General features: G+C 51.9%; 2 protein-coding genes across 2 annotated transcripts; both read right to left on the bottom strand.

Moving 5' to 3' along the window:
• Positions 1-334: 334 nt before the first annotated feature.
• LOC133055103 (uncharacterized) lies at positions 335-7926 on the bottom strand. Its single transcript, XM_061140563.1, is given in 4 exon segments — positions 335-466; positions 1212-3284; positions 3286-5065; positions 7911-7926. Coding segments are annotated over 4 exon segments (3984 nt in total). The 3' UTR covers positions 335-351.
• LOC133054421 (protein NYNRIN-like) lies at positions 6622-15009 on the bottom strand. Its single transcript, XM_061139392.1, has one exon. It carries the CDS (start codon positions 11418-11420, stop codon positions 8847-8849), a length of 2574 nt encoding a protein of 857 aa, XP_060995375.1. The 5' UTR covers positions 11421-15009; the 3' UTR covers positions 6622-8846.
• Positions 15010-15131: the final 122 nt, after the last annotated feature.

The raw sequence follows: 15131 nt of genomic DNA, 5'->3' as shown, positions 1-15131 counted from the left end.
CTCCTGCAATAATAGCTTTCTATGCCACCACAGGTTTTCCAGTTATTTCTTACATAGCCCGGGCAAGCCCAAAACCCCAACCTATGGTTTTTTATCCCATCCCTATAGTACTTATCATAGAGACCGTCCTGCTTTGCGAAGAGGCTTGAGAGGTCGAAGTTCAGGTCAGGCCACCAGGTGTTTGGAGGGTGGATTCCTGAGGTCTCATTGAGCAGCTCATGAGTTTGCCTGACGTTGAGTTTCCATGTGATCTTAGCAGGTTGATGGGGGTTATGACTGGTCGCTCCTGGGTCGATGAGAGCTGCCATCAGCAGGAGAATTAGGAGGCCTCCCGGCAGACGAGTTTCAGTTTCAAAGGATTTGACGGGTGAGGACTCGCCTTCCATTCTGCTCGCGCTTTTTCCTGTTCTTCCGATGTGGCTTGCCGCACGTGATTGCAGTGAACCCAGGGTCCAATCCTGTCGACCTTGACAGCGGTAGGAGTGGTAAGAAGAACAACATAAGGGTGTTTCCATCTAGGTTCTAATACTTTAGATTGGTGTCGTTTTACCCAAACCCAATCACCTGGGCCAATATTATGTGAGGGGAGGGCCCTCTTGATTTGGCCCTCATGTATCTCTCGAATCAATTTCCAAACATGGTTATGCATCTTACTTAATGCTATCAGAGTTTGCTGGAATTGTCCCAAATAGGGGGTCAGACATTTTCCTTCGAAAATAGGATACACAGGAGGGGGTCTTCCATACAGAATCTCAAAAGGAGTAAGATTCAGCTTATAACGGGTATTATGTGCCCGAAAGAGTGCAAAGGGGAGGAGGGTCACCCAGTCCCCGGCAGTCTCTATTGCCAACTTTGTCAAAGTTTCTTTTAGGGTCCGATTCATTCTCTCAACCTGTCCTGAGCTCTGGGGATTATATTCGCAATGTAACTTCCATTTCGTCCCCAGAGCTTGGGCCAGCCCTTGTACAATCTGGCTCACAAAGGCAGGTCCATTATCAGAGCCCATAGTCACTGGCAGCCCATACCTAGGCCCTATCTCCTCTAAGATCATTTTAGCAACCACTATTGCTGTCTCTCCCTTAGTGGGGAAAGCTTCCACCCACCCCGAGAAGGTATCTACCAGAACCAACAGATAGCGGTACCCATACTTGCCTGGCCTTACCTCAGTGAAATCTATCTCCCAATGTTGCCCTGGCTTTTCCCCTCGGTACCTCGTTCCCGAGTGCTGCTTCTTCTCTGCCCTCATCAGCTGGCACGCTTCGCAGGCTTGAATTATCTCTCGTACAGTGGCATTTTGTCGAGGGACCCTCAGGCAGGCCGTCTGGAGAAGTGTTAGGGTCTTTTTTTCTCCCAAGTGTGTAGTTGTGTGCAGGTGTTCACACAGGTGACGACCCAGGGTGGCAGGCAAGATCAGGTTGTTGATTTGGTCTCGGTACCATCCATCTTGGTCATCTTTCTGGAGGGTGGTATCCTTGTTGATCCAGGCGAGATCAGGGAGGGAATATTCGGGAACTGGTGGCAAGGTCCCCATACAAGGAGGTGGAAGTCCCACGGCTAATATGAGGGCAGCATAGTCCCGGCTAGCCGCTTCTCGAGCGGCCGCATCAGCAGCACGATTGCCCCGCGCCTTAGGGTCTTCTCCTTTCTGGTGACCGGGGACATGTACTATAGCTACTGCCTGGGGTAGTTGGACAGCTTCCAAGATCCTGCGAATCTCAGGCAGATTTTTGACCTCTTTTCCCTCAGCTGTCCGAAATCCCCTTTCTTGGTATATGGGACCTTGCATATGGGCAGTGCTGAAAGCATATCGGCTGTCAGTAAAAATGGTGACTCTCTTCCCTTTGGCTTGCTCCAGAGCCTGTGTTAGGGCAATCAATTCTGCTTTTTGTGCAGAAGTGTTTGGGGGTAGTGTCTCAGCCCATATCGTCTGCCCTGAATCATCAACTATGGCGGCTCCCGCCTTCCTTTGCCCATCTTTTACATAACTGCTCCCATCGGTGAACCATACTAGCTCCCTGTTGCTTAGGGGTACATCAGTTAAGTCTTTTCGTGCCGCCAGGGCCTCAGCCAGTATCTCACTGCAATTATGGAGAGGGCTGTCCTTCTCTGGGTTGGGTAGGAGCGTGGCCGGATTTAGGAAGCAAGGGGTCTGAAAACGCACCCGTGGGGCATCGAGCAGCAAGGCCTGGTAGTGTGTCAAGCGGGCATTGGAGATCCACTTACCCGGCGGCTGCTTTAAAACCCCTTCTACGGCGTGGGGGGTGTAAACCGAGAGTTGCTGTCCATACGTCAACTTGTCAGCGTCGCGGACGAGGAGGGCTGTAGCTGCAATGATGCGAAGGCAAGGGGGCCACCCAGCGGCCACCGGGTCTAATCGCTTCGAAAGGTATGCTACCGGCCGCTTCCATGGTCCCCATTGTTGAGTCAAGACCCCCTTTCCTATTCCTTGCTTTTCATCTACAAACAGCTGGAATGGCTTATTTGGGTTAGGCAGGGCAAGGGCTGGGGCTTCTAGTAGGGCCCGTCTGAGTGTCTGGAAAGCCTGTTTCATTGGCTCAGTCCAAGTCCAGTTTGGGGTCTCTTTACTTCCCTCATATAAGGGCCGGGCCTTCTCAGCAAACCCCATAATCCACAGTCTGCAACATCCAACAGTCCCCAGAAACTCTCTCACCTGGCGGGGGTTTTTGGGCTCTGGTATCTGCAATATTGTTTCTTTCATGGCCTGGGTTAGCCACCTTTGCCCCTGCCTGATCTTATACCCCAAATAGGTGACCTCTTGCCAGGCTATTTGTGCCTTCTTTACGCTAGCGCGATACCCCGAGATGCCTAGGGTCTGTAGTAGGTCCCCAGTGGCACGGCTGCAAGCTTCCTCTGTGGTTCCAGCCAACATAAGGTCATCTACATATTGTAGCAGAATGACCTCTGGGTGGCAAGCCCGATATTCTTAGAGGTCCTCACTCAGAGCCTCATTAACCAAGGTAGGGGAGTTCTTGAACCCCTGTGGGAGGCGGGTCCAAGTTAATTGTACTACCGGTTGGCCCTCCCCCTCAGTCCACTCAAAGGCAAATATCTCCTGGCTCCGAACTGCCAGGGGTAGGCTGAAAAAGGCATCCTTCAAGTCCAGCACAGTGTACCAAGTGTACTCAGGCAGTAAACTGCTCAAGAGGGTATACAGGTTAGGGACAGTTGGGTGTATGTCACTCACCCGTTTGTTGACTTCTCGCAGGTCTTGGACAGGTCTGTAATCTGTCCCCGCTGGCTTCTTCACCGGCAGTAAGGGGGTGTGGGGATTGGCATCGCCTGAGAATTCCGGCCTCCATGAGCCGTCGAATGTGGGGAGTGATCCCCCGCCGAGCTTCTTGGCTCATAGGGTACTGTCTCACCCTCACAGGAACTGCCTCGGCCTTTAGCTCGATGACGACCGGATGTCTCTGTTTGGCTAGTCCCATTCCTGCTGTTTCTGCCCAGGCCAATGGATATTTATGGACCCACGGTTGTACATCTAGTGCTATGGTCTCTGAGGGCTTAGGCGCAAAAAGTCTGTATTCATCTCTTAAGGCTAGGGACAAGACATGTATCGGTTGTCCAAGTCCATCCGTGACTGACATTCCCCCGGGGTCAAAATGGATCTGAGCATTAACTTTAGTCAACAAGTCTCTTCCAAGTAGAGGGGCTGGGCATTCTGGTATCACCAAAAACGAGTGGGACACCTGGTGGGTCCCCAGATTTACTTTCCATTCTGTGGTCCAACAATATCTTTTTGTCCCCGTGGCTCCTTGCACTAAGCTGGTTTTCTTAGACATTGGTCCCAGTTTTTTATTTAGAACAGAGTGTTGGGCGCCAGTATCTACCATGAAGCCAACGGGTTTCCCCTCCACATGTATGGCTACCCAGGACTCGGGGAGGGGTGCCGAGTCTCGACTCCCCTAGTCACTGTCTTCCCCCGCATATAGAACTCGAGTTCCAGGGGGGATTTTCTCTCTCTGGGTCATTCCTCTCCTTGAGTCCCTCTTAGGGCACTCGTTTTTCCAGTGCCCCTGTTCTTTGCAGTAGGCGCACTGATCCTTCTTTAGGGCCTGCCTTTTTGGTTTTTCTTTTTCTCCCGTCCGGGGGTCTCGAGGTTCCCTCAATTCTGTTCCGGCCTTTATCCCCGCAAAAAGAATCTGGGCTAGCTCCTTCTGGTTCTTCCGGTTTTCCCTCGCCCTATGTTCCCTATCTTCTTTCCTGATCTTCTCCGCTAATTCCCTTTCCTCCCGCCGAATTCGCTCTTCCCTTTCTTCTGGGGTCTCCCTATTATTAAATACCTTTTCAGCTACTTTCAGTAAATCCTGTATTGTCTGTTCTCCCAATCCCTCTACCTTTTGTAATTTCTTCCTAATATCTGGGGCTGCCTGATTCACGAACGCTAACAGAACTGCAGCGCGTGACTCCTCAGCCTGGGGGTCCATAGGTGTATATTGCCTGAAAGCTTCCATCAGCCTCTCTAGGAAGGCTGCCGGGCTTTCAGTGGGCTCTTGCCTTACTAAATTTACCTTTGCCAGATTTGTCGGCTTTCTTGCTGCAGCCCGCAGGCCAGCCATTAGAGTCTGGCGGTACACTCGGAGACGCTCCCTACCTTCCACCCGCTCAAAATCCCAGTTAGGCCGCAACAGGGGAAACCCCTCGTCCACAAGATGAGGCTGGGTGGTTGGCCTCCCGTCGACCCCTGGGACCCGTTTCGGCGCCTCTGCCAGAATTCGCTCCCGTTCTTCCGTGGTGAAGAGCACCTGCAACAGCTGCTGACAATCATCCCAGGTGGGATTATGAGTGAACAAAATGGAATCTAAGAGGTCAATGAGGCCTTGGGGTTTCTCTGAGAAAGGAGGGTTTTGGGTCTTCCAATTGTACAGGTCACTCGTGGAAAAGGGCCAGTACTGATAGGTTCGCTCTCCGTCCGGGTTAGTTGGTCCCACTCGGACGGGGAGCGCCTGAACAGTGGATGAAGGTAACTCTGGGGCCCCAGGGTCTTGCTTACCCCTATCTCCCTTAGTTTTCCCCCGGGTCCCCAATGCCAGCCCCCCCCCCCCTCACGGTCGGTTCGCGTTGGCCCTCTTAATCCTCTCGGTTCACCTGTGGGAGCTTCTCTCCTCGGAGGGGATTGGAAGGAGGGCACATATGGCGGAGGCCTTATCTCCGTTTCTAGATCTATCAGGTTTGGATAAGATGATTCCTGAAGGACTGGTTTTGGGTCCTCTTTCTTTTTGGTTTCCTCCGGGGGGTCTCCATCACCAGGACCTGTGAATTGGAGGAACTAGGAAGTTTGTGAACAAAAGGTTTTAACCATTTAGGCGGATTTTCCACTAGATCCTGCCAGACCATGACATAGGGGACCTGACTCGGATGGCCCCAGGGATCAGGAGCCATAATCTTCTCCTTCACAGCCTGTATGATGGACGGTTGAAAGGTGCCTTCCGGAGGCCATCCAACCTGAAAGGCGGGCCACTCTGCAGAACAAAAAGTTATTAATTTACTTTTCTTGACTAGCAAAGACAAGTTATGGGCCCTGGCCCTGACATCCGAAAAATGGTCAGTCATGAGAGAAAGTGGGGTAGATTCTCCCTGCCCCATGGTTAAAGAATAAACGGTAAGGAAGAGAGAGAGGAAGTCACTGAGAACGACCACCAAAAATCCTACCGGGAGTGGTGGCGGCCAAGAGGTTGGGCTTATGGTATGCTTTTGGAACTGTTTATGTGCCGGCGTCGTTGCACGGAAGTTTTCTTGCTGGGGGCGGGCACCCTAGGGGTTTCTAGTCCGTTCCGTGACCCCCTTATCCTCTCATGGGAGTCTTCAAGTGGCAGGTGCCCTAATGGCCTTTAAGTGCCTGACCCGTGCCCACAAGAAGAATTTTAGGCCACGTCCTCAGTTAGGGATGTTAAAGGAGAGTTTCACCCGGTCGGGCTCTAGTTACTGAGGCTTACTTATTGTAGGGCCTTCAGAGTCCGCCAGAGTGTAGCCCTGGCCAGGACTCATCAAATGCCCCCACAACCGTTTGCCTGTTCACTGAAACTCCCGAAAAGAAAAGGAGTTGAGGGCAGATCAGAGAAGAAGAGAAGGAGAATAAGTCAGAAGTGAGAAAGAACGATGCACCAGAAGAGAACGAGACTAGAGACAATGCCAGCACACACAAAAACACGGAGAGCCAAAGACAAACACACGGACAAACAAACGTCGGCCGACGACACAGCGCTGGGTTTTCGGGCCCCCTGAATTTTCTTGCCTCCCGGTAGCAGATTCACCTTACAGAATGGCGTCCGCTTTTCACCAGACTCGGGGTCGGTAGAGGAACTTTCCTTCCCGCGGAGTCGGCTGCCTCCCAGCGCGTCCGCTGGCCTCGGCCTTACGCCGGCTGGCCCCCCTTTATAGAAAGCCTTCCTTCTGTGCCAGATACCTCCCTGCTTCCCAGCAGGGCCTTGGATTTACTCTGGACTTTCCTGAGCACCGGTGTTATTATTTATCCTTCCCCTTTGTCCTGTAAGCGTTCCCTTCTCCCGGTCAAGGGATCCCGGACGAGCCCCCAAATGTTATGCCCGATGTCCGAATCCCCGAGCGGGAAGAGAGAGAAGGCTTCCAAGACAATGCAACTCGCAAAAAAGGGAAGTTTATTACTGTCTCGAGCCAGGGCTTTCTGCCACAAACATCACAGTGGTGCAGGGTCAGAAAGCGCTGAGCTCAAGCTTGTTACACAAATTTATAAGATATGCAAAAGCGGTTAGTAGCTGGCTTAAGCGGATTGGTTACATGCTTGCAAAGCAATTCTATTGGTACAGACTTTCGCGGGCTTTTTTCAAACCTGGGCGTTCACGGGCTTTTCAGCTCTCCCTTTGTTCTTACTGGGCGCATATTGATTGGCTGGCTCCAGGTTACCTGATGGGGGTAGGGAATCTTACCATTTCGGGGGAAGCTAACACTTAGGTCCAGGCCGCCCGTCACGGTATTAACCCTGGCAGCCTCACATTCCCCCCTGTCTTGTTGTTCCTGTAGAGGAATCTTTCTCTTCATCCTGGGCTACCATCTGATATTGCTGCCTCAATACCATAATCTGAATGGTATTTAGACGTTCTTTAATAAATGACATTAGCCGGTTTAAAATACAAGGGCCAAATGTAATTGTTAATAATAGCACTATAAGCGGGCCCAGGAGGGTGGAAACTAAGGTGGTCAGCCAGGGGGAGCGTTGAAACCAAGACTCAAACCATCCCTGTTGGGCCTCCCGTTCCCTCTTTCGTTGCGCCAGCCCTTCTCTTACTTTTGCCATAGATTCTCTTACCACTCCTGTATGGTCTGCATAGAAACAACATTCTTCTCCCAGAGCCGCGCAGACCCCACCGTGTTGGAGAAAAATCAAGTCTAATCCTCTCCTATTCTGCAAGACCACCTCAGACAAGGAAGTCAGAGACTTCTCTAAGTGGCTGATTGATTCTTCTATGCGAGTTATATCTTCATCTATGGCGGCTCGTAGGGAGGAAAACCCTTGGCCTTGCAGAGATAGTGAAGATATACCTGTCCCTGCTCCTGCCAGCCCAAGACTGAACAAGGCTGCCATGGTGATCGCACTGATTGGCTCTCTCTTTTGTCTTAGCAATTCCCGGTCCCAATGTGAGTACATAACCTCTTCAGAGTGGTATAAGATTTTTGGCATTACAGCAACCAGGACACAGAATTCTTGACTCTGGTTAAAAATCTTCACAATGTAAACATGGGGTTAGCCCAGTATGTGAACAAATCCACCAACCCCCAACCTCTGGCACAATCCAATGTTTGCCGTGTAAGCGTAGGTTACTAATAGTCCGGGCACAGAGGGAAGTTTTATCACGTGGCACTGTGCTCAAACAGAGTCCCTGTCCCCAGACTTCATTCATTGTGAGGCCAACCTTGCGTTCTTCCCATCGGCATGGGGGTGGGTTCTGGCCTGAAGATAAGTGGTAAGAGACATTGAGGCCTATGGCCTCATAGAAGGGTGGGTGAAGATTATAACAAAGCCAACAGGACTGGGTCGCATTAGGGTTGGTATGGTTTAAGACCGTAAAGGCTGCATTCACTAAGGCCCATAGGGGGTCCTGAATTGCTGAGCTAATGGTAACAGCCAGAGGGCCAGGGGTTTCTGTCAGTTTGCCTCTGAGGCTCGGGGTAGAGGAGATATTAAATGTTCCCGGCAAGCTTGGTCTGAAGGTGGTTGGCTTGGGGGTCGCCTTATGCCCCTGTAATGCTTTGACCAGATTGGGACCTAAACTATGTACCTGCACCGGCTCAATAACCTGTTTAATGATTAAAAGCTCGCCTGGGTAGGGGCCGGGCCAATTTACGTGAAGCTGAAAACCCCAAGTCAGTCCTGAGGTCCAGCGGTTTTCTTTCTTCGCCCGTTCCTGGTTAAATTGTACTCGTACCTGAGGCCCCTGGTGTCTACGGTCCTTGAAGGTGAAGCTAACTAGATCTCTGTTTCCGACATCCCACCTCTGGGGTCCATCACAAGAGGTCACACAACTCCAGCTCCTGCAATAATAGCTTTCTATGCCACCACAGGTTTTCCAGTTATTTCTTACATAGCCCGGGCAAGCCCAAAACCCCAACCTATGGTTTTTTTATCCCATCCCTATAGTACTTATCGTAGAGACCGTCCTGCTTTGCGAAGAGGCTTGAGAGGTCGAAGTTCAGGTCCGGCCACCAGGTGTTTGGAGGGTGGATTCCTGAGGTCTCATTGAGCAGCTCATGAGTTTGCCCGTCGTTGAGTTTCCATGTGATCTTAGCAGGTTGATGGGGGTTATGACTGGTCGCTCCTGGGTCGATGAGAGCTGCCATCAGCAGGAGAATTAGGAGGCCTCCCGGCAGACGAGTTTCAGTTTCAAAGGATTTGACGGGTGAGGACTCGCCTTCCATTCTGCTCGCGCTTTTTCCTGTTCTTCTGATGTGGCTTGCCGCACGTGATTGCAGTGAACCCAGGGTCCAATCCTGTCGACCTTGACAGTGGTAGGAGTGGTAAGAAGAACAACATAAGGGCGTTTCCATCTAGGTTCTAATACTTTAGATTGGTGTCGTTTTACCCAAACCCAATCACCTGGGCCAATATTATGTGAGGGGAGGGCCCTCTTGTTTTGGCCCTGATGTATCTCTCGAATCAATTTCCAAACATGGTTATGCATCTTACTTAATGCTATCAGAGTTTGCTGGAATTGTCCCAAAGTAGGGGGTGGCAGACATTTTCCTTCGAAAATAGGATACACAGGAGGGGGTCTTCCATACAGAATCTCAAAAGGAGTAAGATTCAGCTTATAAGGGGTGTTACATGCCCGAAAGAGTGCAAAGGGGAGGAGGGTCACCCAGTCCCCGGCAGTCTCTATTGCCAACTTTGTCAAAGTTTCTTTTAGGGTCCGATTCATTCTCTCAACCTGTCCTGAGCTCTGGGGATTATATTTGCAATGTAACTTCCATTTCGTCCCCAGAGCTTGGGCCAGCCCTTGTACAATCTGGCTCACAAAGGCAGGTCCATTATCAGAGCCCATAGTCACTGGCAGCCCATACCTAGGCCCTATCTCCTCTAAGATCTTTTTAGCAACCACTATTGCTGTCTCTCCCTTAGTGGGGAAAGCTTCCACCCACCCCGAGAAGGTATCTACCAGAACCAACAGATAGCGGTACCCATACTTGCCTGGCCTTACCTCAGTGAAATCTATCTCCCAATGTTGCCCTGGCTTTTCCCCTCGGTACCTCGTTCCCAAGTGATGCTTCTTCTCTGCCCTCATCAGCTGGCACGCTTCGCAGGCTTGAATTATCTCTCGTACAGTGGCATTTTGTCGAGGGAACCTCAGGCAGGCCGTCTGGAGAAGTGTTAGGTTCTTTTTTTCTCCCAAGTGTGTAGTTGTGTGCAGGTGTTCACACAGGTGACGACCCAGGGTGGCAGGCAAGATCAGGTTGTTGATTTGGTCTCGGTACCATCCATCTTGGTCATCTTTCTGGAGGGTGGTATCCTTGTTGATCCAGGCGAGATCAGGGAGGGAATATTCGGGAACTGGTGGCAAGGTCCCCATACAAGGAGGTGGAAGTCCCACGGCTAATATGAGGGCAGCATAGTCCCGGCTAGCCGCTTCTCGAGCGGCCGCATCAGCAGCACGATTGCCCCGCGCCTTAGGGTCTTCTCCTTTCTGGTGACCGGGGACATGTACTATAGCTACTGCCTGGGGTAGTTGGACAGCTTCCAAGATCCTGCGAATCTCAGGCAGATTTTTGACCTCTTTTCCCTCAGCTGTCCGAAATCCCCTTTCTTGGTATATGGGACCTTGCATATGGGCAGTGCTGAAAGCATATCGGCTGTCAGTAAAAATGGTGACTCTCTTCCCTTTGGCTTGCTCCAGAGCCTGTGTTAGGGCAATCAATTCTGCTTTTTGTGCAGAAGTGTTTGTGGGTAGTGTCTCAGCCCATATCGTCTGCCCTGAATCATCAACTATGGCGGCTCCCGCCTTCCTTTGCCCATCTTTTACATAACTGCTCCCATCGGTGAACCATACTAGCTCCCTGTTGCTTAGGGGTACATCAGTTAAGTCTTTTCGTGCCGCCAGGGCCTCAGCCAGTATCTCACTGCAATTATGGAGAGGGCTGTCCTTCTCTGGGTTGGGTAGGAGCGTGGCCGGATTTAGGAAGCAAGGGGTCTGAAAACGCACCCGTGGGGCATCGAGCAGCAAGGCCTGGTAGTGTGTCAAGCGGGCATTGGAGATCCACTTACCCGGCGGCTGCTTTAAAACCCCTTCTACGGCGTGGGGGGTGTAAACCGAGAGTTGCTGTCCATACGTCAACTTGTCAGCGTCGCGGACGAGGAGGGCTGTAGCTGCAATGATGCGAAGGCAAGGGGGCCACCCAGCGGCCACCGGGTCTAATCGCTTCGAAAGGTATGCTACCGGCCGCTTCCATGGTCCCCATTGTTGAGTCAAGACCCCCTTTCCTATTCCTTGCTTTTCATCTACAAACAGCTGGAATGGCTTATTTGGGTTAGGCAGGGCAAGGGCTGGGGCTTCTAGTAGGGCCCGTCTGAGTGTCTGGAAAGCCTGTTTCATTGGCTCAGTCCAAGTCCAGTTTGGGGTCTCTTTACTTCCCTCATATAAGGGCCGGGCCTTCTCAGCAAACCCCATAATCCACAGTCTGCAACATCCAACAGTCCCCAGAAACTCTCTCACCTGGCGGGGGTTTTTGGGCTCTGGTATCTGCAATATTGTTTCTTTCATGGCCTGGGTTAGCCACCTTTGCCCCTGCCTGATCTTATACCCCAAATAGGTGACCTCTTGCCAGGCTATTTGTGCCTTCTTTACGCTAGCGCGATACCCCGAGATGCCTAGGGTCTGTAGTAGGTCCCCAGTGGCACGGCTGCAAGCTTCCTCTGTGGTTCCAGCCAACATAAGGTCATCTACATATTGTAGCAGAATGACCTCTGGGTGGCAAGCCCGATATTCTTAGAGGTCCTCACTCAGAGCCTCATTAACCAAGGTAGGGGAGTTCTTGAACCCCTGTGGGAGGCGGGTCCAAGTTAATTGTACTACCGGTTGGCCCTCCCCCTCAGTCCACTCAAAGGCAAATATCTCCTGGCTCCGAACTGCCAGGGGTAGGCTGAAAAAGGCATCCTTCAAGTCCAGCACAGTGTACCAAGTGTACTCAGGCAGTAAACTGCTCAAGAGGGTATACAGGTTAGGGACAGTTGGGTGTATGTCACTCACCCGTTTGTTGACTTCTCGCAGGTCTTGGACAGGTCTGTAATCTGTCCCCCCTGGCTTCTTCACCGGCAGTAAGGGGGTGTGGGGATTGGCATCGCCTGAGAATTCCGGCCTCCATGAGCCGTCGAATGTGGGGAGTGATCCCCCGCCGAGCTTCTTGGCTCATAGGGTACTGTCTCACCCTCACAGGAACTGCCTCGGCCTTTAGCTCGATGACGACCGGATGTCTCTGTTTGGCTAGTCCCATTCCTGCTGTTTCTGCCCAGGCCAATGGATATTTATGGACCCACGGTTGTACATCTAGTGCTATGGTCTCTGAGGGCTTAGGCGCAAAAAGTCTGTATTCATCTCTTAAGGCTAGGGACAAGACATGTATCGGTTGTCCAAGTCCATCCGTGACTGACATTCCCCCGGGGTCAAAATGGATCTGAGCATTAACTTTAGTCAACAAGTCTCTTCCAAGTAGAGGGGCTGGGCATTCTGGTATCACCAAAAACGAGTGGGACACCTGGTGGGTCCCCAGATTTACTTTCCATTCTGTGGTCCAACAATATCTTTTTGTCCCCGTGGCTCCTTGCACTAAGCTGGTTTTCTTAGACATTGGTCCCAGTTTTTTATTTAGAACAGAGTGTTGGGCGCCAGTATCTACCATGAAGCCAACGGGTTTCCCCTCCACATGTATGGCTACCCAGGACTCGGGGAGGGGTGCCGAGTCTCGACTCCCCTAGTCACTGTCTTCCCCCGCATATAGAACTCGAGTTCCAGGGGGGATTTTCTCTCTCTGGGTCATTCCTCTCCTTGAGTCCCTCTTAGGGCACTCGTTTTTCCAGTGCCCCTGTTCTTTGCAGTAGGCGCACTGATCCTTCTTTAGGGCCTGCCTTTTTGGTTTTTCTTTTTCTCCCGTCCGGGGGTCTCGAGGTTCCCTCAATTCTGTTCCGGCTTTTATCCCCGCAAAAAGAATCTGGGCTAGCTCCTTCTGGTTCTTCCGGTTTTCCCTCGCCCTATGTTCCCTATCTTCTTTCCTGATCTTCTCCGCTAATTCCCTTTCCTCCCGCCGAATTCGCTCTTCCCTTTCTTCTGGGGTCTCCCTATTATTAAATACCTTTTCAGCTACTTTCAGTAAATCCTGTATTGTCTGTTCTCCCAATCCCTCTACCTTTTGTAATTTCTTCCTAATATCTGGGGCTGCCTGATTCACGAACGCTAACAGAACTGCAGCGCGTGACTCCTCAGCCTGGGGGTCCATAGGTGTATATTGCCTGAAAGCTTCCATCAGCCTCTCTAGGAAGGCTGCCGGGCTTTCAGTGGGCTCTTGCCTTACTAAATTTACCTTTGCCAGATTTGTCGGCTTTCTTGCTGCAGCCCGCAGGCCAGCCATTAGAGTCTGGCGGTACACTCGGAGACGCTCCCTACCTTCCACCCGCTCAAAATCCCAGTTAGGCCGCAACAGGGGAAACCCCTCGTCCACAAGATGAGGCTGGGTGGTTGGCCTCCCGTCGACCCCTGGGACCCGTTTCGGCGCCTCTGCCAGAATTCGCTCCCGTTCTTCCGTGGTGAAGAGCACCTGCAACAGCTGCTGACAATCATCCCAGGTGGGATTATGAGTGAACAAAATGGAATCTAAGAGGTCAATGAGGCCTTGGGGTTTCTCTGAGAAAGGAGGGTTTTGGGTCTTCCAATTGTACAGGTCACTCGTGGAAAAGGGCCAGTACTGATAGGTTCGCTCTCCGTCCGGGTTAGTTGGTCCCACTCGGACGGGGAGCGCCTGAACAGTGGATGAAGGTAACTCTGGGGCCCCAGGGTCTTGCTTACCCCTATCTCCCTTAGTTTACCCCCGGGTCCCCAATGCCAGCCCCCCCCCCCTCACGGTCGGTTCGCGTTGGCCCTCTTAATCCTCTCGGTTCACCTGTGGGAGCTTCTCTCCTCGGAGGGGATTGGAAGGAGGGCACATATGGCGGAGGCCTTATCTCCGTTTCTAGATCTATCAGGTTTGGATAAGATGATTCCTGAAGGACTGGTTTTGGGTCCTCTTTCTTTTTGGTTTCCTCCGGGGGGTCTCCATCACCAGGACCTGTGAATTGGAGGAACTAGGAAGTTTGTGAACAAAAGGTTTTAACCATTTAGGCGGATTTTCCACTAGATCCTGCCAGACCATGACATAGGGGACCTGACTCGGATGGCCTCAGGGATCAGGAGCCATAATCTTCTCCTTCACAGCCTGTATGATGGACGGTTGAAAGGTGCCTTCCGGAGGCCATCCAACCTGAAAGGCGGGCCACTCTGCAGAACAAAAAGTTATTAATTTACTTTTCTTGACTAGCAAAGACAAGTTATGGGCCCTGGCCCTGACATCCGAAAAATGGTCAGTCATGAGAGAAAGTGGGGTAGATTCTCCCTGCCCCATGGTCAAAGAATAAACGGCAAGGAAGAGAGAGAGGAAGTCACTGAGAACGACCACCAAAAATCCTACCGGGAGTGGTGGCGGCCAAGAGGTTGGGCTTATGGTATGCTTTTGGAACTGTTTATGTGCCGGCGTCGTTGCACGGAAGTTTTCTTGCTGGGGGCGGGCACCCTAGGGGTTTCTAGTCCGTTCCGTGACCCCCTTATCCTCTCACGGGAGTCTTCAAGTGGCAGGTGCCCTAATGGCCTTTAAGTGCCTGACCCGTGCCCACAAGAAGAATTTTAGGCCACGTCCTCAGTTAGGGATGTTAAAGGAGAGTTTCACCCGGTCGGGCTCTAGTTACTGAGGCTTACTTATTGTAGGGCCTTCAGAGTCCGCCAGAGTGTAGCCCTGGCCAGGACTCATCAAATGCCCCCACAACCGTTCGCCTGTTCACTGAAACTCCCGAAAAGAAAAGGAGTTGAGGGCAGATCAGAGAAGAAGAGAAGGAGAATAAGTCAGAAGTGAGAAGGAACGATGCACCAGAAGAGAACGAGACTAGAGACAATGCCAGCACACACAAAAACACGGAGAGCCAAAGACAAACACACGGACAAACAAACGTCGGCCGACGACACAGCGCTGGGTTTTCGGGCCCCCTGAATTTTCTTGCCTCCCGGTAGCAGATTCACCTTACAGAATGGCGTCCGCTTTTCACCAGACTCGGGGTCGGTAGAGGAACTTTCCTTCCCGCGGAGTCGGCTGCCTCCCAGCGCGTCCGCTGGCCTCGGCCTCACGCCGGCTGGCCCCCCTTTATAGAAAGCCTTCCTTCTGTGCCAGATACCTCCCTGCTTCCCAGCAGGGCCTTGGATTTACTCTGGACATTCCTGAGCACCGGTGTTATTATTTATCCTTCCCCTTTGTCCTGTAAGCGTTCCCTTCTCCCGGTCAAGGGATCCCGGACGAGCCCCCAAATGTTATGCCCGATGTCCGAATCCCCGAGCGGGAAGAGAGAGAAG

Source organism: Dama dama, chromosome 4 (genome assembly GCF_033118175.1).
Source record: "Dama dama isolate Ldn47 chromosome 4, ASM3311817v1, whole genome shotgun sequence".
Taxonomy (NCBI): domain Eukaryota; kingdom Metazoa; phylum Chordata; class Mammalia; order Artiodactyla; family Cervidae; genus Dama; species Dama dama.
The sequence above is the reverse complement of the archived record's forward strand: the minus strand, read 5'-3'. Positions and strand labels throughout refer to the sequence as shown.